Source organism: Megascapheus bottae, chromosome 26 (assembly GCF_031878675.1).
Source record: "Megascapheus bottae isolate mThoBot1 chromosome 26, mThoBot2.hap1, whole genome shotgun sequence".
NCBI lineage: Eukaryota > Metazoa > Chordata > Mammalia > Rodentia > Geomyidae > Megascapheus > Megascapheus bottae.
In genome coordinates, this window is record NC_143534.1 from 1,684,697 (window position 1) to 1,707,570 (window position 22,874).

Below are 22,874 nucleotides of genomic sequence, written 5' to 3' on the forward strand. Positions count from 1 at the left end.
ACTTGTCTAGCAAACAAGAGGCACAATGTGGTCATTCCCCTACACCACCAAAACAACTTTTTAAAAGTAGTTTAAAGTAAAAAACAGTACAAACAAACAAAAAAAAACCCAAAATTAATTATCTGGCATAAAAACATGATAGCTTTCAGAATTAAGCACAGGAAAGTCGTTTTCTCTACGTAAGACAAAATCATGTTTACAAGGATCAACCAATTCGTATACTCTATCAGACTTGCGTGGCGGCTGTCATCATTTTAGGTAACTGGCTCACTCATGAACCAATTATGAAAGAAGCTTGGCTCTTCCATGTCACATTTAAATCGTGTGTCTCCTTCAGTTAAACTTTTAGCCATTTACAAATGGTAACTAGGTCTTTATACACTGCTTAGTAAACAAATGCTCACATAAATGAAAACCAGTAGTAAAAAAATCTATCCAGGGGCCGGGAGTTTGGCCTAGTGGTTAAAGTGCTTGCCTAGCATGCATGAAGACCCGGGTTCGATTCCTCGGGACCACATACATAGAAAAAAAGCCGGAAGTGGTGCTGAGGCTCAAGTGGTAGAGCTCTAGCCTTGAGAAAGTCCAAGGACAGTGCTCAGGCCCTGAGCTCAAGACCAGTACTGGCAAAAAAAAAAAAAAAAAAAATCTATCCACAAGTCTGCTTAAAATGTATTATTCACTTTGGCCAGGCACCTGGCTCATGACTGTAATCCTAGCTACCAATACACTGAGATCTAAGGATCGAGGTTTGAAACCAGCCAGGATAGGAAGTCCAGGACATTCTTCTCTCATATGAACCACCAAAAAGCTGGAAATGGAGCTGTGGCTCAAATGGTAAAGTGGTAGCCTTCAGTCAAAAAGGTTAGGAACGGCACCTAGGCCCTGAGTTCAAGCCTCAGTACCAGTAAAACCCACAAAAAAAGAATCAACAACTAGATGTACCTTATTGTCCATCATTATCTAGAACATCATCAAATTTAAGTGGCATTCCAATTTCATGGATAAAATAGAGGAGGATGTCTTAAAATTGATAAGTTGTTTTGCTAAAATGGCCTCAATTTTCAGAGACTCACACAATAATTTCTAAGGTTCTTTCCAGCACTAAAACACTAACGATGTAAAGTTTATAGAGTAAAAAATTGCCAATCAAAACAATTAAATATAATAATCAAATCTCATTCCAGGTAATTGAAATAAATAATTTTTGGAAGCTTTTCTACAACTAATACTCCTAGAAACTCATTGTACACACACACAAAAAAATTTTCAGTATACCCAATGTCAAATATTAATTTACAAACATCTGCATATACTATACCTTGACTTTGACAAGTCTTTTTGCTGTCTTGATTTTGGCTTCACAAAAGGCGCCTCGGTATTTGGCACTTACATCTGTGCCCACTGTCAAATAGGGAGGCTCATCAAGGGCCTAAAAAATGCAAAGAAACATTATTAGACTAAAACTGCCTAATTCCCATAATCAAACCTCAGAATAATAGATCTAATCCGGGTATAGCTACCCAAGCTATACAGATTATACATTTTAACAAGCCAATCTATAAAATATAAATTAAACATAGTAAAATGCTCATTATGTAAAACACAAAGTCATCCTTTTCTTTTTTCTTCATTCTCTTTAGGCAGTTGTACAACGTTCAACAAAAGTTTATAAACGCAATGCATCCTGATCAATGCCACCCCTTTCAACCGTCTCACCTACCCCTCTCCACTCACCCTTCCCCTTAATTCTCTTAATTATGTAAAACAAAGAAAGACATCGTTTTCCTATTAAACCCACCATCCTTGAGTTCACTAACAAGAGGACCCTTTCATTTAGGGACCCAGGTACCCAATCACTCATGTATTCAATAAAACATCTATTATTATAGGCTACTTATAAAGAAGCGATTCATTTCCTAGACTGCAAATCTTTATAACTCAAAAGTCTGAAAAAATCCATTGTAATATTTAAGCTGTATCTTGGCTGCTACCCAAATTCAAAATCACTCTATTATATTTCCATAGACGATTCTAAGGTAGTATGAAAGAAAGAATATTCAAATTATTGGTGAAAACTATTTGAAGAAATCCAATCTGAGCCATCTCAACAAAAACATTAAAATGCCTTCCTCTGAGTTTACTGTTTACTCTTCCACTTTAAATAATACTTATATTTCCTAACTGTGGTTTAGTTTTTAATAATCCTAATGCAGCTCTTTGATTTTTTTCACAGTATACATTTCAACATAGGACCTAATATTTCTAAGGATTTCGCCTGCTTGTATCAATTAGCTCCATAATCAAAGGGAAATTATAGAAGCATTTTTTTCCCAAACTGTTTCAAAAGAAATACTAGTAAGATCCCAAGAAACTCCACCAAAAAGGAGGCAAGAATTTGGAACAAATTCTCTTTCCTTATCGTTACAAATTCATTGCCTTTTTATTTAAATGTGGATGTTTGCATATGTATAAATATGTATATATACATCTATATAAGCTATGTATTTGAGTGTATAAATAAATTCCTTAAAATATTACTTCCCTTTATTCAATTCACACACTGAGTAATAATGATGAACTCTAGTACAAGAGGTATTAAGATGCCTAGGAATGCTTGGCTGCATAGTACAGCACAGCTATTTAGTTTGATAGGAAAATAATCAAGACTAGAAGTTTGTTCTAAGTCTAATGTACTTTGGTCCAAAGTAAAAGTATAAATTGTGTTAAGAACTAGCTAAGATTCCTTTGATCACCACTAATACTGAGAAGTTTGTTTATAAAGCTGAAAACAAAACAAACACAGCATTCTCTTACCTTACCTTTTTGCTCTGATTCTGTGATTTTGGTCAATAACACAGGCCATCTCAAAGGTCAAAGTAAGATGTTTTAAAACAGCACTTCCACACCACAAGAGAAATTAAACTACAAAATTACTATCCCTTTGTTTAGCTAACAGAACAGCTTTCTAGTTGCCAGGGCAACAGCTATTTCACAGTTATTCTGCACTGCTTAAGCAATTAGTTTTCTAGTCAATCTACAAAATGATCTAACTAGTACCAAAAAATCATTGATTTCCAAGGGAACACTGAAATGCATAAACAATTTACAAATTCGCTATTGGATTATAAAAAATATCCTTCAAGTTAACAAATGTCAATGAATTATAAAATGCACATACAGGGGCCAGGAGTTTGGCCTAGTGGTAGAGTGCCTGCCCAGCATGCATGAAGACCCGGGTTCGATTCCTCGGCACCATATACATAGAAAGAAGCCGGAAGTGGCATTAGGCTCAAGTGGTAGAGCTCTAGCCTTGAGAAAGTCCAAGGACAGTGCTCAGGCTCTAAGCTCAAGCCCAGGACTGGCAAAATAAAATAAAATAAAATAAAATGCACATACACACATGCACACCAATACTGGAGCTTGAATTCAGGGGCTAGGTACTTATTATCCCTGAGCTTTTGTGCTCAAGGTTAGTGCTCTACCACTTGAGCCCACCTCCACTTTTGGTGATTAATTGAAGACAGTCTCAGATTTTCCTGGATGACTTCAAATCACGACCCTCAGACCTCACCTTCTGAGGAGCTAGGATTACAGGTGTTAGTCACAGGAGACCAGCTCAAGATCAATTCTTTAATAAGCAAACTACTACAACATTTCATTGAGATAGTTTCTTTGTACCACTAGTTGTTTAAAAATCCATCAACTTGGCCCACTAAGTATGTACAAATATTCTTGTCATAGAATTCATTCTAGGTTCATACCTCTATTGCATTAAAAGCCTTTTGATAACCAGCGCCTTTTGATAACATGCATCGACTTGGTCCAAAGCACACATTTTCTTTGCGTGACTTCTCAACTGGTTTTTGTTTTTTGATTATTTTTTTTTTCGTTTTTTTTGTTTGTTTGTTTGTTTTGTTTTGTTTTTGGTGATGCTGGGAATTTTATCCAGGGCCTCATATGAGCTCTACTATTGAACTAACAACTCTATACATCTACCTCTCCTTACTGTATTTTAATGATTTCTGTTACCTAAACTGATAACCTAAAAAGGGGGCCAGGAGCAGGAGTGTGGCCTAGTGAATGATAGCGTGCTGGTCTAGCACGTATGAAGCTTTGGGTTCCTCAGTACCGCATACACAGAAAAAGCTAGAAGTGGTGCTATGTCTCAAGTGGTAGTTTCATATTAGTAAGATGATATTAAAAACATACTTATATGTACTATATATTTAAATTTAATGTGTGTTATGTGAAATACATCCTAAAATGTGAATGATTACATATATGTAAAATGCTGAAAAGTACCTGATGTGATAAACATTCAATGATTGTTTGCCTTAACTTGCTATGGTTACAACTCTTTTTAGATAAGAATTTGGGTTTTTAACAGTGTGATGATACAGAATCAGTAATAGAAGCAAGTGAAGAATAGGTTTGAGGCACTTTTGCTATTAAGACTTAGGAATATAACAACAGAGAAGGAAACGCAGGGAGGATACCAGCAGAGCACGTCCACAAATACTCTGGAAGGTCTAGGATCACAGCAGATGGGACGATCTGGGCATTGGTGGCCCATATCTGTAACCCAAGCTACTCAAGAGGCTGAGATCTGAGGATCACAGTTCAAAGCCAGCCCAGGCATGAAAGTCTGTGAGACTCTTATCTCCAATTAAACACAGGAAACCGGAAGTGCCACTGTGGTTCAACACAGTAGAGTGGCAGCCTTCAGCTGAAGAGCTCAGGAACAGCGCCCAGGCCCAGAGTTCAAGCCTCAAAACCAAACCAAAAAAAAAAAAAAAAGATGATTATGAGTATGGCAGAAAGACAATCACATTTAAATACAGAAAAGTTTCTTTGAGAAGATTCTGGCAAAGAAGTAAAAAATATCTATCTGCTTTCAATGAAAACAAGAAAAATACAGAAATAGAAAGCTACTACTTCTTTGTGCAGGAGTTTGACTGACTGCTCATCTCAGAGAAATCTGCTTGAAAGACTGGCCCTTATGACAGGAACATAGGTTTCTGAAGGATTCCCACCATAAATTGACAAGCCTGACTCACTGTGCCTGAACTGTGTGTAAAAGCAGTGTGGTTTATGCAGAACACCTGCTTCCATTCTCAGATTCTGGAATCTGAACATGTGCAAGGCACTGGATGACAAAGCCCTGCATGTTGAGTCTTTTAAAAGGCATTACTCAGTTAGCAACAGTTTTCTTGCATTGCCACAATTTCTGGCCGGGTGAGTTAAGTGTGCCTGAGGTGACTCTAAGGAGAAACATGCACCTGGCTGACTCTCAAATCTCACTCTAGGCACTTTTTCTTCCTGCTTGCAAGGCTTTGTATCTTCTTGTTGCAATAAAGCAATTATAAATACAGCACACATATATGAGCTCCTGAGTCATCTTAGCAAATTGCAAGGACATTAGGGAACTGAAATACATTCTATTGTTTCTATCATGTCTGAGTTCTTTCATAGTCACATATCAAGATAAAAATACTACTAATACCACCAATTTGGGATGTCCATATAGCTCTTACTTCATGCATTAATGAAATATTATTTCCATTTTTTATTGTTTTTAGTATACTCAGTAAGCCTACACTGAATTGCATGAAGATTCCCTGGGCAGTGAAGATCAGGAGACATACATGCATGTGCATGCACACACGCATATAGTCCATGAGGGGAAACTGACGTACTATTCATAACATGAAAACCTTTTGGGTAAAGCCTATCAAGAGAAAATGGCTAAAATCTGGCAAACATAAAAGTAGTTTGAGGCTGGGAGCGCTGGCCTAGTGGTAGAACGCTTGCCTAGCATGCACAAAGCCCTGGGTTCGAGTCCTTGGTACCACATACACAGAAAAAGGCAGAAGTGGTACTGTGGCTCAAGTGGCAGTCTTGTTCTGTAACTCTAAGAAAGTTTGCTTGACGAATTTAGGTGCAAGTGGTAGTCTTAACAAAGCTCAAGAACACCATTGTGCAAAAAAGTGAATTTGCTAAACGGCTTTGTGAAAGATCTAAGAAGTCAAAAGTAAAATTCAGCAATGATATGCTTATACAAATCTTGCTGGAGGCTTATCTCTCATGAGCTACTTGAGTAAGAACAGTTCTCATAAGAAATCAGAATGACCAATAATCTTTATCACTGACAGTCCAATTTTAAATACTGTTGACCACGCTTATATACTCTTTTGGCAAGACACTGCCAATGAGATTTATGATGATACCAGTATTTTTTCAAGTAACAGACAATGACTAAGAATCTTTGGAATTTTTTTCTAAAAACCACATTATTTTCCTATGTTAAAGCATCTTAAACTATTATAGAAACACATGCATAGTCTGTTAGAGAAAGTAAGAACTGCAATCACACATACAATAACAAATGTCAACTACAACTGTAACATTCTGCCCACTCAGAAGAACCCTAGGATTAGACAAACATATAGAGCCTCATGTGCGCATACACTCTAGACAGCCCACACACTGTACACTTATACAAATTTAACCAGAATATATACTAAAATACTCAATGGTCAGGTAGTAAATATTAACTGAGCATAACTTCTGGAAAATAAGATTCGAAATCACTAAGGAACACTAAGAATAAAAATATTCAGTTTCTCAATGGGTCCTGGCAGCTCATACCTGTAATCCTCACTACTTAGGAAACTGATACCTGGCAGGCCAGTACAAGGTTAACTAAGCCCAGGCAGGAAAGTCTGCAAGACTCATTCTCCAGTTGATCAGCAAAATTCTAGACTGGAAGCTAGCTCAAATGGTAGAGCTCCACCTATGAGCAATGTGAGGCCCTAAACTCAGATACAGACACACACACACTCCTCCCCCCAAAAAAAAAGATGGGACTGAGCTAAAGAATATGTGAGCCAGGAAGCTAGCTAGTGGCTCACTCTTGTATTCTGCTACTCATTAGGCTGAGATCTGAGGATCACAGTTCAAACCCAACTTGAGCAGTAAAGTCCATGAGATTCTTATCTTCAATGAGATTCTGATCTTCAATCAGTCACCAAAAAAGCCAGAAATGGAGTTTCTGTGTCCCTATGGATAGAGCACTAGCCTTGAGCCAAAACAACAACCAAAAAAACCTAAAGAGACAATGTCCAGATCCTGAACTCAAGCCCTAGGACTGCGAGGGAGGAAGGGAGGGAGAGAAGGGAGAGAAGAGAGAGAGAGAGAGAGAGAGAGAGAGAGAGAGAGAGAGAGAGAGAGAGAGAGAGAGAGAGAGAGAGAGAGAGAGAGAGAGCGCGCGGGAGAGAGGGAGGGAGGGAGAGAGGGGGAGAAGGGGAGGGAGGGGGAGAGGGGGAGGGAGGGGGGGAGGGAGAGAGGGGGAGAAAGGGAGAGAGGGGGAGAGAGGGGGGAGCTGTTAAATATCAATGCATATCTTTTTCTATAATCATATATGCTCCCTTATTAAAAATTATATAAGACATAGAAGCTTGCTGAATAATTATCCTACTTTCAAAACAGGAGGGTGCAGATCAGAATTTGAAGATATGTGCAGCTACTGTAATGTGATACCAAAACATCTGTAATTTCTATTACTGATGAATTACAGAAACAGGTGCTGTAGTGTGTTTCCTCATTCATAATTAAAGATCATGATCAATCACTTCAGTTTGACAGAAAGTGAAAATAAAGATCTTTGTATGATTTACATTTATAAAATGGATTCTAGCCAAAAGACCCTAGGTTCAAAATTTCTAACTTAGAACTGATTTCTTGCAATATTATTATACATGGTAAATAAACTTTCTTATTGGCTAGTGAGGAGGATAGAATTCGGCACGGAAGATTCAGCTGAACTTTCAAATCATTCTTCCTAATTGTTTCTTCAATTTTTGTTTTCGGGGGTAGGGCCTTGGCTCAGCGGAAGGCCCTTGCCTGGCAAGCGCAAGGCCCTGAGTTCGGGCCCTGGCCCTGTAAAAAAAAAAAAAACTATAAAAGACCAAAAAAAAAAACAAGGCAATTTTTGTTTTCAGAAAAGCATGTGTCTTGACATTCCAAATGTAAATACATAAACTTCAGGCTCTGTATGATCCCTTAAATAATGAGGTCTCTGGCAAAAAGTTAGCAAACCAAGAGTGGTAGTACTGTCATTCTAATTGCAGAGAATGGAGGCCTGCCCCAGGCAAAACACGAAGACCCTATCTGAAAAATGCTAGGCACTGGTGGCTCACACCTGTCACACTAGCTACTTAGAAGGCTAAGATTCAGGGGGTCAAGGTTTGAAGCAACCAAGGCAAAAAGACTGCAGGACTCCACTTCCAAAGCCAGAGGCATAGCTTAAATGGTAAAGTGCCAGCTGAGCAAGCAAGACCAAGATCCTGAGTTTAAACTATAATAATAATAATAATAATAATGTGTTTACAATAGTTAATTTAGGAGAAACCACCCACTCGCCATCAAGACAGAAAGATTATATGTAGAATTATTTTCAACTGGGTGGGGAAAAAGCTACACTTACAGGAATATTTGTAATGTAGGAGGAAAAAAAAAAAGACTGATTGACTCAGGTACAAAAAAATAAAATAAAATTTCTTCCAAAGAGCGAAGTACACTTTTAAAAAGAAGCCACCAGACTTTAATTGTTTCTGCCAAGCCAGGCAGCACTGGTGGTTCACCCTTGTCATCTTATCACTCAGGAGGTGCCAAGCCAGCCTGGGATGAGAAATCCCTTTGAGGCTCTCATCTCCAATTAATTACACAAACATTGAAAGTGGCTCTGTGGCTCAAACAGTAGAACACTAGCCCTGAGCACAGAGAGGGCTAGTACCCAGCCCCCCAGTTCAAACCTCACAAACCTCCCCTCCCTCCCCAAAAAAGTCAAGTTCTAAATCCACAGAGCTAAATGATTTCAATACTCTCTTCTGCCACCATGGACCAGTCTTTCAAGTCAAAATACCTGTAGCAATGTAGCCAGGAGATTCATTTTTACCTGCTTTAAAATGTAAACACTTAAAGGCTTACACACTGCTTTCTTCTATTTATGATACTAATTTTCAATCTAGCAAAGGTTTTCCCAATTAAATACCTGATAGCTCATTTAATATATTTCCATATACAAATGAACTCATAACACTAAAATGCATGTAAACTAGCTTTAAAACTGTTTTTTTCAAAAGTAAGCAAAAGGTTTTGCTTACTATCCAAAAAAGACATGAAAAGATTACTAAACAGTTAACTTTCTTATTTCTAATAATTAGTGCCCACATGCCTGTGGGCAAATTTCTCAACATCTTTGCATCTGTTTCTTCAACCATAAAATGGGAAAATGCTGCTGACTTGCCTCAAAGTGATGTTGTGAAAAATAACTACTATAAAAATAGGGGCCAGGAGTGTGGCCTAGTGGTAGAGTGCTTGTCTACCATGCACAAAGACCTGTGTTCAATTCACCAGTACCATATACATAGAAAAAGCCAGAAGTGTGCTGTGGCTCAAGTAGGAGAGTGCTAGCCTTGAGAAAGCCCAAGGATAGTGCACAGGCCCTGAGTTCAAGGCCCTGAACTGGCAAAAAAAAAAAAGAATACATACAGTAATGCCACTAAAAAATGCTAATGTTAAAAGAATTTCTTGAAAACCACATGGTCTATCCCTGAGCTAGGTCTATCTTCTGTGATCTATCTGCACTGGTCTGTCTCAACATTACCCTTTTGATAAATGCTACTAGGCATCCAAGACATTTTACTCATGTTATGCTAACTATTTCCAAGCATCACCCACTTCCCATTTCTTTTTTTTTGTTTTGTTTTGCCAGTCCTGGGGCTTGAACTCAGGACCTGAGCACTGTCTCTGAGCTTCTTTGTGCTCAAGGCTAGTGCTTGACCAACTGAGCCACAGTACCCCTTCAAGCTTTTTCTGAGTAGACAGGAATCGCATAGATTTTCCTGCCCATGCTGGCTTCTATAACCCCAATCCTCGGATCTCAGCCTTCTGAGGATCTAGGATTATAGGCATGAGCCACCAGTGCCCCCCCGCCCTGCCCTTTTTGTTTTTCTTTGGTTTTTTTTTGTTTGTTTGTTTTAAGGCTTAAGCTCAAGGCCTGGGCACTGTCCCTGAGCTTCTTTTGCTCAAGGACAGTTCTCTACCACTTGAGCCACATCACCACTTCTGGCTTTTTCGGTTTAGGTGGTTCTGGCAAATCAAGCCCAGGCCTTCAAGCATGCTAGGCAAACTCTACCACTCAGCCACATTCCCAGCCTTTCCATTTGTTTTGTCGCTCTACCTACCAACTAAGAAATGGATGGTATGGTCAGCCATAATCCTAGCCCCTCTCCCCTTTTTTAAATTTTTTTTAAATTTTTTTATTGCTATATAAAGGTGATGTGCAGAGGGGTTTCAGTTACTAAGTCAGGTAATACCTTTTTTGTGTTGTTGGTGGTTATGGGGCTTTAACTCAGGACCTGGGCACTGTTCCTGAGCTTTTCTTTTCAAGGCTAGCACTCTGCCACTCTGAACCTCAGCTCCACTTCCGGTTTTCCAGTTAAATGGAGATGAAAGCCTCATGGACTTTCCTGCCCAGGCTGGCTTCAAACCGAAATGCTCAGATGTTGGCCTCCTGAGCAGCTGGGATTACAGGCATGAGCAACCAGTACCTTGCTACAAGTACACTTCTTTTTGGACAATGTCACCCCTTCCCCCACTCTCAGTTTTCCCTCCTGTCCTCACACACACGTCATACAGTTCATTTTCAACACAGCGTCCAATGGCTGCCACTGCTACATTTGTTCACCCTTTGTCCTGCCATTTCTGTGCCCCCTTCTTCTCAAAGACAGATAACAACAACAACAAAGGCAAACACCGCGTGTTTTCACTTCCTGCGTTCATTTCAATAAATGCTATTTTAGATGAGCAGAGGCACACAGGCCTGTGCCTTGTGCTCCTCCCCAAAGAGCGTCCTCCTTGAGTCTCTCTACTTGTGAATGCCTAGCGTCCTGTGTAACTGACCCTGTCCTGGGGTACTTTAGATCTAGCTTCTGTAAATGAGAGAAAACATGGGCCGTTGGTCTCTCTGAGCTTGGCTTACCTCACTTAACATGATTTGTTCTAGGTTCATCCATTTCCCTACAAATGGCCTAATATCATTCTTTCTAATGGCTGTGTAAAATTCCACTGTACCCTGAGCTTTTTGTTTTTGTTTTTGCCTTTTGCTCAAGACAAGTGCTCTACCACTGAGCCCCAGCTCCACTTCTGGTTTTCTAACAGCTAATGGAGGTGACCCTCAGATCTCAGCCTCCTGAGTTGCAGGGATGACCAATGTGAGCCACCACGCCCAGCTCCAGTGCCCCAGACTTGAGATCTTCCTGCTGAAACCTCCTGAGTGATGGGTTACCAACATGTGCCACTATGCCAACTTACCTGAACTTACTCAGATGTGGCCATTTAGCCAAAGGTTCCTTTAGCACTACTTCTTATAATTTACCTAGGAGCAACCTCATACAATTAAACTTCATTAATTGTAGCTATAAAAACAATTTACAATGCTATGAGAAGCTGTATATGGTTTAGTTACTGAAAAGCTACTTACCTCTTCAGTAATAATATCAGTCATTCAAATAAATTAACAGTACTTACTGAACATCTAAAGAATGCTAAACACTGTTTGGAGGCCTCCAGAGACTTTTCTACCAAAACTTATACAACAACAATAGTAATGTTTGTATTAATACTTTTGTAGAAGATAAGCTCAAACCCTAATACCATCGAAATAAACACGAATAGCTTGGAAATAGAGAAAGCATATTTAGTGTAAATAAAATCTTACTAAAAAGCATCAAAAAAGAGATGGCATAGATCTCTGTGAGGCCAGGAGTAATAGCACACACTTAAAATCCCAACCCTCAGGAGAATGAGGCAGAAGGATCAACACTGGTCCTAGCCACACTGTGAGATCCTATTTCACACAGCAAACTAGCAAACCACTGCAAAACCCACAGCAAGAACATGCAAGTACAAAACAGAAACAGGGACCAGGAACATGGGATAATCAGGGCACTCCAGAGCAAGACCCTTCTTCAAACAATCAAAAAGGGAGCGTAGCTCAGTGACAGAGTACTTGCCTAGCATACACTAAGCCCTGGGTTCAAGTCCTCAGTAACACATATACAGAAAAAGCCAGAAGAGATGGTGTGGTGGCTCAAGTGGTAGAAGGCTAGACTTGAAAAGGACCAGGCCCTTGAGTTCAAGCCCTGGGAGTGACCCCCCCCAAAAAAAAATCAGGAAAAAGAAGATGAAGGGAAAGGAAAAGGAAAGAATGAACCAAACAGGGACTAGAGGAGTAAGAATAGAGAGAGGAAGAGAGGAATGAGGGAAGAAGGGAAAGAAAGAAATGAGACTTGAAGTTGTAGATAAAGGACAAAGCTTCTGCACAAGGATCTAAGTTTGATCTCCAGCACCAAAAGAAAAAGAAAAAGTGAGATACTTGTATTTAAAAAAATAAACAACTCTCTGGGCCAGGAGTTTAGCCTAATGGTAGAGTGCTTGCCTAGCATGCATGAAGACCTGGGTTCAATTCCTTGGTACCACATACATAGAAAAAAAGCCAGAAATGGTGCTGTGGCTCAAGTGGTAGAGCTCTAGCCTTGAGAAAAGTCCAAGGACAGTTACCAGGCCCTGAGATCAAGGCCAGGACTGGCAAAAAATAGAATAAAATAAACAATTCTCAGGTACAAAGTCCTGCCTCATTTATAAGCTCTGATGGTGGTGGTGCCTCCTCAGTCTTGAAGCCTCTTCCTGATGAACTCTGGGTTTTGGCAAGGGCCAGCCCTCTTCTTTTGCTTGTTCCCAGGGGCTCACCACTGCCAAATCCAAACAGTTACCTGTCCAATACTGGGAGAAAAGTTTTGCTCTACATAAGGCAAGGTTAGAGATGGATGCTTATTAGCCCCCCAAACCAAAAATCTCCCACAGTTCACCTAATCCAGTAACAACACTGGGAGGGGGGTGTCTGGGAGTAAATACTTTTCCCATAAAAAAAAAAAAATCTAATCTGAGCAAGATGGCAGTAGATTAGGAACGAAGAAAAATATTTTATTTGCTAAGATTGGGGGGGGGGGAGATTAAAAATGAGAGTAAACAGTCCCTGAAATAAATCCAGTCTTTTACCTTCCAGAAACAATCTCTTGTAGAATTTAAAAAGAAAAAAGAGAACAAAAGTAGCAGGTTCTAACCTTCACTACAAAATTGCAACTTTTCACTCAAATTTCAAGTGAACTTTTCTGAGTCACTATATAACCCAGAAGTCCTAGAATACTAGAACTTGTATATTCTTCCAAGAAAATTAGAAACAGCTCCACTTTAGTAAAAAACCTAATATATAAATGCTGGTATTACATTTACTCACCCCAACATACCCTAGAGATAAGTACAACCATTTTTCGTATGAGGACACTAGCTTTCTTAAAAAGAAAATTGTTCAGGGCACCAAAGGCTCATGCCTGAAATCCTAGCTACTCAGGAGGCTGAGATTTGAGGATCACAGTTCAAAGCCAGCCCAGGCAGAAAAGTCCCTGTGATATTCTTATCTCCAATTAACCACTCAAACAAAAGCCAGAGTGGCACTGTGGCTCAAGTGGTAGATTGCTAGCCTTCAACACAAAGAGGCTCAGGAACAGTGCCCAGGCCCTAAGTTCAAGCATCACAACCAACAAAAAGAAAAAGAAAATTATATATAATGAACACTGCAGGGCCAGGAGCATGACCTAGAGGTAGAGTGCTTGCCTAGCATAGACTAAGCCCTGGATTCAATTCCTCGGTACCACATACACAGAAAAATCCAGAAATGATTCTGTGGCTCAAGTGGTGGAGCACTAGCTTTGAGCAAAAAGTGTCTAAGGACAGTGCCCAAGCCTTGAGTTCAAGCCCCAGGACTGGCAAAAAAAAAAAAAAAAGGAAAGAAGGAAGGAAGGAAAGAAGGAAGGAAGGACGCTCGCTGGCTCCTAGTCTTGATGAAAGACTCAACTCTTAAAAAATAATATAGGTTCTTGCCATGGGCTAGGAACATGGCCTATTGGTAGAGTGCTTGCCTTGCATACATGAAGCCCTGGGTTTGATTCCTCAGTACCACATACACTGAAAAGGCCGGAAATGGCCCTGTGGTTTCAAGTGGGAAAGTACTAGCCTTGAGCTAAAAGCTCAGGGATAGTACCCAGGCCTTGAGTTCAAGCCACAGGACTGGCATGCATGCATGCATACATACGTACATATATACACAGCTCCTGCCAAGAAGAGTTTCTACATATCATCCAAAAATAAAAATATGCCAAGCAGACATAGCACAAAGCATTTTCAATTTAGCATGGGTGACTTGCAGATGCTGGGAGCTCACGCCTGTAATCCTAAACACTTGGGAGAGTAAGATCTGCAAATCACAGTTCAAAGCCAGCCCAGGCAAGAAAGTCCATGAAACTTTTATTTCCAATTATCTACCAGAAAACTGGAAGTGATGTTGTGACTCAAAGTGGTAGAGTGCTAGCCTTGAGCAAAAAAGCTCAGGGTCCATGCACAGGTCCTGAATTCAAGTCCCACAACTGACCCCCTGCTCCCGCAAATAAATCAAATTTAAAAGGCAAGAGTTCACTGAAAACTTTTCATTCTTCTTGCTTTGACTTTTTTTAAAAAAATTATGTCTCTTGCTTCCATTAGCCAGGCTAAAATATAATGATTAAAATAGCAGGGTAAACATGAAATAAGGTTTCTGTGTTTATGGAAGTCGAATTTAGATGTTTTTACTTTCTAGTAAATTGTTTACATAATTTCATAAACTCGTATTTTCTTCCTCAAACTTGAATGTTGGCTCCAGTTTTAGTAGGAAAATTACCACTTTTATAAAAGCCTATTACTTTCTCTTGTCTTCTCTCTGAGTGTGTGTGTGTGTGTGTGTGTGTGTGCGCGCGTGCGCGCGCATGCCCGTGTGCACACACACACACGCGTGCACTGATCCTAGGGCTTGAACTCAGGGCCTGGATATTGTCCTGCTTTTTTGCTCAAGGCCAGTGCTCTACCACTGGAGCCACAGCACTACTTCAAACGGATGCTGGTATCAGTCTCCCAAGTAGCTAGGATTACAAGAGCATTGAAAGCCTATTATTAGCTTTTGTAGAAAACCTGGAACGTCAGAATTCCTTCCACACTATCATAATTCCTCTTTAAAATAAGCTAAACATACTTTTTACTGGTTTAGGAGGTAACAGATACAATTACATTTTTTTTTTTTTGTTTTTTGTGGGCCATGGGGCTTGAACTTGGCCTGGGCACTGTCTCTGAGCTCTTCAGCTCAAGGCTTCTGCCCTACCCCTGGGTCTGGGTGCTGTCCCTGAGCTCTTTAGCTTAAGGCTACCTCCATATCCTCAAGCAAAGAAAACTTCCGTTTTCTAGAGGTTAATTGGAGATAAGAGTCCCAAGTCCTTTTGTGCCCAGGCTGGCTTTGAACCTTGATCCTCAGATCTCAGTCTCTTGAGTAGGTAGGATTACAGGCATGAGCCACAGCGCCTGGCTTTTCACATTTTTAAATAAATGAAAATAGTTTAAGTTATTAAATGAAAATATTTCAATCATCTTTGGAACAAAAGCTAGTCATAGTTTATAATTTGTTCAACATTCACTGGGTTTAAAGAGAATAAACCAGGAAGGTAATACAGATATATTCAAATTATAAGCTAAGAAGTGACGCTTTGGCTGAGAGAGAATGGCTCAAATTGGTAGAGTGATACTTTGCACTTAGGTAACTGACAACTATTTTAGTTAATTTTATTTGTACTGCAAGTTTTACCCAAATCTAGACCTTCCATAATTTATAATCACTTAAGTATAAAAAGCATGTGATTATGGTTTCCTTTCACAGAATATTAATGAGTACTTCTTATGTATGTAGTGGAACTTCTCAAGGGATTCACTAATTTTGTATGCCACATCAAAAAGGAGGCAGCGGTTCTGGTCTCTCAATTCATTGCTTTCTGCTGTAGATCAAGGTGGTTGCCATCAAAATGGCCAAGTCAAAGAACCTCACAAAACCTAAAGGAAAGTACTAACAGTAGCACCTGAGATCATCCCTACAGCCATAGGTTGGTGGTAGAGACTGACCATTATCCTAGCAGAGTGACAGCTGCCATGGACAAGAAGTAAACCATCCAGAGGTAAAAGTCGAAGTGTTCTGTGAAAGCTTATACCTAAAATCATCTCACATACACAGTGTACTCCAGTTGTCTTCAAAGACCCTGCACATAAGTGCAAGTCAACAGGAAGCCAGGGTGAAGTGAAGAGAGGTACAAAGATGGGCAAGAACAAGTGGCTTCGCCAAAGGTTTCCGCTTCAGATTTCTTTTGTCAGTAATAGTAAATTAGCCTAATACTAGCCTGTTGGATGCATCAACAAACTACAAAAAGGAAAATATTCATAGGGTCAGAGATACTGGGTGGAAGATAGGGACTAGAGAAAAACATTTTTAAAAATCTGCATTTGGGTGTCATCCTATCCTTCCCCTGCTTTCCTTCCTTTCCACACTGGAATTTAAATTCGGGGCCTCCAACTGACTAGCCAGGCATTCTGCCACTCAAGCTGTGGCTCCAGCCCATTGTGTGATACCCCAGAAAATCCAAGTGTGCTCTTTACTTAAGAAAGCGGGGGACGGGGCATTAGCAGCTCACACCTGTAACCCTAGCTAGTTTGGAAGGCAGAGATCAGGAAGACTGCAGTTCAAGGCCAGACTAGACAATGTTCACAAGACCTGCATTTCAACCAGTAACTGAGCATGGTGGCACACACCTTTCCTCCCAGGTACGTGATGGCCAATGGAGGGCAGAGGAATGGAGAGATGGGAGGGTGAAAATGTTCTGGAATTAAGTAGTAGTAATGGATACAGAATCTTGTAAAAATGTTAAAAAGTAATTAATTGCACAACATAAAAGGCGAATGTGTACTAGGTGAATTATCTCTCTTCAAAATGCAAAATCAAAACAAGAAACTTAGTAAACTGCTCAGTTGAGTATTCACTGCTCACTAATCAGGAAATGTGGAAGTTGGCAATACCTTCTTGGTTGTATTCGGTTCAAGGTCTCTAGCAGCAAATAGAATTTGCACCACACATTTACTCCCGTCAAATTGAATCACCTCCACTACCCCTGATACTACCACTACCTGGTCCACCACCATCTGCCCCAGAACTCCCTTATGACCCATCTCCCCTTCTATCCAATCAACTTCTCTGCTCTAAAAATTATTAAGATCACGTCACTCCCCTGCTTAAGAACATCTGAAGGCTTCCTTTATCCATCCATTTTCCCTTACTATCATAAAACATCTTAGGCTGGACGACTCACAAGAAGAGGGAGTGAGGTGACTGTGCCTAACTATAACAACCCTAGCCACTCAGGAAGCTCAGACCTGAGGATGACGGTCGGAAGCCAGCTCAGGCAGGAAAAGTCCATGGGACTTCTATCTCTAATCATCAGAAAGCCAAAAGTGAAGATGTGGCTCAAGGGGTAGAACGCTAGCCTTGAGTACAAACAGCATCTAGAACAGGGGTTCAAACCCCCATAATTGGCACCGGAAAAAAAAATACCAATCAGCTCACAGTTTCGGAGGCTGAAAGTCCAACCCTAGCCCCCGCCCTTTCCAGGGATTTGAACTTAGGGCCTTTTCTGCTTTATGATCTGAGCCATTCCTTTCTGTTGGGTAAGCAGAGGTAGGAATCTCGGGGATTTCTCTGCCAGGAATGACTCTCAACAGTGACTCTCCGATTCCAGCCTCCTGAGTAGCTAGGATTGTGGGTATGAATCTTTCGTTCCTTTTATCACTAATTTAGAAAGCTACCTGTATCTTTTCAAGGGAACATACTCCAAAGATTTCCTCATTAGGTACCATATATCCTAGAAGTTCCCACAACCTCCTAACATCACCATAATAGAGACATGAACTATTAGTGTGCACAATCAAACCAGAGCCAAACTACAGCTCTAACACATTCAGAGTTCCTGCAATGGCCCACAAGGCATTGCACTGTACAGGCCCTTGTGACTCTCATTTCCTACCACTCCAACCCCCATGGCCTTCTTCCTGGTCCTCAACTATGCGGAAGTCCAAGCAAGCCAAACATACTAGCTAAAGGCCTTAGCATTGCTTTCACTTGGAATGCAATTCCTCCATTGAACTGAGTGGCCACCACTATCACTTGTTTCATATCATAAACCTAATCTACTCAAAGAGATTACCACCTAACCTCAAGTAACATTCTCTACCTCTCTAACCTCCTATTCAGATTGTTTCATTTCTTTCCATTGCACTTATCCTTACTACATTTTTCTTTCTTTGTTGACACCGACTCAGACAGAACAAAACCTCCACAAGGGTGTGCGTTCGCTTCACAGCTGCATCCTCAAGGGCCGGGACCCATGTCCAGCACAGAGCAGGTACACAATCTACCAACAACTGAATTTACAATCTTCATTACTTGTGCTCTCAACTGCATAGTTTTAAAAACTACTATGAGCAAAAAATTCACAACTTGGACAGAACTACCTATCCATCAAAAAGACCACATAAAATGTATTTCCCGTATTGTGGTTCTTAAATTGTCTCAACCCTTAACAACATATGAACTATGTAGCAAACATTCACAGCACATTATCCAAGTCTCTGGCCTCATCCTATCCGCTGTCTTAATCTCATATCTTAACTAGGAAGTCGACTTGGATATGGACCTCCCTGCACATTCCAAGGCCCTATTCATCTTTACCACCATGGCAACATAGCTTACATTACATTTAACTCCCTAAGACACAAAACTCTACCGTCCTCCTCTCCTCCCCGAGAGTGAGTTACTAGGTCTTGAATTCTACTTCTGGAATGTCTCATCTGGTCCTCCCGCTCCTGCTACATCACTGTTCAGTATCTTCAGACTTTTCATCTAGAATCTCTTGACCTAGTGCATTCACGTACCAAGACGATCTTTCCACAATGACAGTTCAACAGCTTTGCCCATCTTAGAAACTATTAACAAGTCAGGCATTGGTGGCTCACACTTGTAATCCTAGCTACTCAGGAGGCAAAGATCTGAAGAACATGGCTCCAAGCCAGGCCAGGCACAAAAGCCCATGAAACTCTATCTTCAAGTAGCCACCCAAAAAGCAGGATTTAGAGCTGTGGCTCAAGTGGAAAAGTAAAAGCCTTGAGCAAAACAGTTCACAGATACCACCCAGGCCCTGAGTTCAAGTCCTGGGACAGGCACACACACACAAAAATACAAACATTCAACAGTTCTATGGACTCCTTTGTGTCTGCAGGGAGTAGAAGCACACACAATGTGTGTGCACATGGCCTGCACATGTGCCAGCACTGGAACTTAAAATCAGGGCCTGGGCACTGTCTCTGAGCTTTTCCATCCAAGCCTGGCATGCTACCAGTTGAGCCACAGCTGCACTTCTTTTAGGCTGGTTAACTGGAGCTAGAACGCGTCTCACAGACTTTCCTGCCTAGGCTGGTTCTGAGCCTCAGACCTTCGCCATTTGAGTAGCTGTTAAGTCAGTGGTAGAATAGCGGCCCAACATTTGTGAGACACTGAGTCTGATGTCCAACATTGCAAAAAAAGGTGTGTGTACATGGTAGGAGTTATTTTTAACTCCTTCATTCTGTCTCAATGTACCATAGTGCCCTTCTATTCCAACCCCAAATATACATCTTAAAGTTAACCACAACAAACTCCTGTTTCCAGATACAACACTTTGTTTTGTTCTTTAATGTTCATTCATTGTTCCCCCATAACTGAAACATTTTTTCTTCCCTTCTTTGCCTAGCATAGATGTCTACTCCATTAGGAAACTCTTTAAATTAGATATCCTCTTCTTTCCTCCTTATAGAACTTATCATAATTATCGTATGTTGGAATATGCTTATGCTACAACATAGAGTAAGTTTTGCTTTACTGTTTTCTGTCACATACTAAATTATGAGCTCCTTGAGAACATGGTCAAATAGCTTATTCATTTTCATTCCACATTGGCTGACATACAGAAGTTCTTAAATTAAGAATTTATGAAAAAAAGAGCAAAAAGCCAGTTGCTGATAGCTCATACCTGTAATCCTAGCTACTCAGGAGGCCAAGATCTGAAGATCATGGTTCAAAGCCAACATGGGCAGAAAGTCCATGATATTTTATCTCCCAATTAACCAACAGAAAAATGGGAAGTGGTGCAGTGGTTCAAAGTAGTAGACTGGAAGTCCTGAGCAAAAGAGCTTAGGGAGGGCCGGGAGTTTGGCCTAGTGGTTAAAGTGCTTGCCTAGCATGCATGAAGACCCGGGTTCGATTCCTCGGGACCACATACATAGAAAAAAGCCAGAAGTGGTGCTGAGGCTCAAGTGGTAGAGCTCTAGCCTTGAGAAAATCCAAGGACAGTGCTCAGGCCCTGAGCTCAAGCCCAGGACTGGCAAAAAAAAAAAAAAAGAGCTTAGGGACAGCACCCCCAGTCCTAACTTCAAGACCCGCCCCCCCGCCCCCAAAAAAGGCGAGGGGTGGAGGGTGGGGGGGGGTGTAAGAAGGGATGAAAGGAAAGAACAAGTTTTGAGCAGGTGTCAACTCTCAAGGGATTTTTTTTTTTTTTAAGGTATTTATGGGACTGGGAGTTTGGCCTAGTGGTAGAGTGCTTGACTAGCATGCATGAAGCCCTGGGTTGGATTCATCAGTACCACATACACAGAAAAAAACAGAAGCAGTGCTGTGGCTCAAGTGGTAGAGTGGTAGAGCACTAGCCTTGAGAAAGCTCAAGGACAGTTCCCAGGCCCTGAGATCAAGCTCCAGGACTGGCAATAAACAAGCAAACAAACAAACAAATAAATAATAGAAAAGTTATTTACAAGGCTCAAGTGGTCACTAACATGCACTAAGAAGTGTGGAGTCCTAAATACAAAAAAAAAAAATATTCTGATGGTCTGGCCTAAGAATCCCAAGAGGCAACCAGGTGGCTCAGGCCTGCAATCCCAGCTACTCAGGAGCCTGAGATTTGCGGATCGTGTTTTAAAGCCAGCCTAAGCTCATCTCCAATAAAACAACCCAAGTGAAGCTGGAAGTGGTGTTGTGTCTCAAGTGGTAGAGTGGTAATCTTGAGCACAAAGAGGCTCCAGCCCCAGGACTGGCAAAAGAAAACAAAAACAAAAACAAAGTAGCCGGGACTACAGGCATGAGCCACCCTAACAGACGACAAGGCTCTACCACCATCTCAACTTAAGCCAGGCCACAGGTGGGAGGATGGCAACAACAACAATAAAAATCTGAGGCCAATCTGAAAAGTAAAGCAAAGAGCTTGAGACATGGTTCAAGTGGTAAAAACACCTGCTTAGCAAGCAGAAGGAATTTTGTGCAAATCCCAGTACCGCCAAAAGAAAAAAAAAAAAAAAAGGCAGTACTTTTAATTCGATCCAGTGTTTTTATGGCAGTACATTTTTCTGTGGTTGGTAGTGGTCATGGGACTTGAACTCAGGACCTAGGCTCTCTCTCTGACCCCATCTGCACACTTGAGCCACAGCACCACTTCTGGTTTTTGAGACGTTAATTGGAGGTGAGAGTATCTCAGGGACATTTTGCCCTGGCTTGTTTTGAACCCCAATCCTCAGATCTCCAGCCCCCCAAGCAGCTAGGATTGCAGGTGTGAGCCACTGGTGCCTGTCTATCCAAATTCCAAGTAGAAACAACAAATTTCCATGTCCATTCCATTTGGCCCATTTTATTCAACAATTTGCTGCAATTGGTTGAGTGCTGTTAATAACATAAAATATAAAAGCAGAACAAGTTTTGGTTAGAAAACTGAGAAAGAGAAATCTAATATAAATCTTAGACCACCATTTCCAGATAATATACCATCGCTAATGCTGAAAGCTTTACCAAAAATATGAAAAAGAAATCCAACAAAACACTGACATTATGATCTACATTAACACAGACTGCTCTGGTGTGGCAAGTCACATTTCTCAAAAACTATCACAACATAGAGATCACTAGTCAATATACACATTTTTCTTTACTTGGAGACTTTAAGGCAACTAAACTGAAAGTATTATGATAGATTCTACTTTCAACTACCTCAATAACTGCATCTTTAGTTTTTAGGCCGGGAGTTTGGACTACTGGTAGTGTGCTTGCTTAGCATGCATGAAGACCTGGGTTCAGTTCCTCAGTACCACATACATAAAAAAGCCAGAAGTGGTGCTGTGGTACAGCCCTAACCTTGAGAAAGCCCAAGGACAATGCTCAGGCTCTGAGTTCAAGCCTCTGAATTGGCAAAAAAAAAAAAAAAAAAATTAAGTGTTTTTGCAACTAATTGGACATACAATTCAAACTAAAAAGCTTGATTCGAAGTTAAAATTTGTTCAATCAGATTAAGTGACATAAAAGGTTTCACAGCTCACTGTAATAACAACTTGAGAACACACACACAAAAAGAATATATGAGCCCAATATAATCAACACTATCCTTTTGTTGTTGTTGTTTTCTTTCTATGCAACTCAACCTGGTCTCAAACTTGTGGTCTCCTACCTCAACCTCACGAGTCCTGGGATTGTAGGTACGCACCATCACACTCAGCTACACACTTTTTGAATTCAATGTTTAACAAAGAGAAATAAAAATCTTGAGCAAATTCCAGCTTGCACACATACAAATCAAGTTGTAAGAGATAAGGAAGTCCAGGAGTGGATGGTCATGTCTATAACCCTAACCATTCAGAAGAGGTTAAGACATTACAATTGTGCGTGGTTCTAAGCCAGCCCAGGCAGGAAAGCCTGTGAGACCCTTATCTCCAATTATACACCAAAACGCTTGAAGTGAGATGGGGTGTGGAGGTGTGGCTGGAATAGTGGAGCCCTAGTCTTG

At 40.7% G+C, this 22,874-nt stretch overlaps 1 protein-coding gene across 2 annotated transcripts in view; it reads right to left on the bottom strand.

The window, feature by feature from the left end:
* Arid4b (AT-rich interaction domain 4B) overlaps positions 1-22,874 on the bottom strand; it is a 107,651-nt gene that overhangs the window by 81,467 nt on the left and 3,310 nt on the right. For both annotated transcript variants that reach the window (XM_090318757.1, XM_090318756.1), the window contains exon 3: positions 1,319-1,429. In XM_090318757.1, coding sequence (XP_090174883.1) covers positions 1,319-1,429 — 111 coding nt within the window. The remainder of the gene's footprint in view (positions 1-1,318; positions 1,430-22,874) is intronic.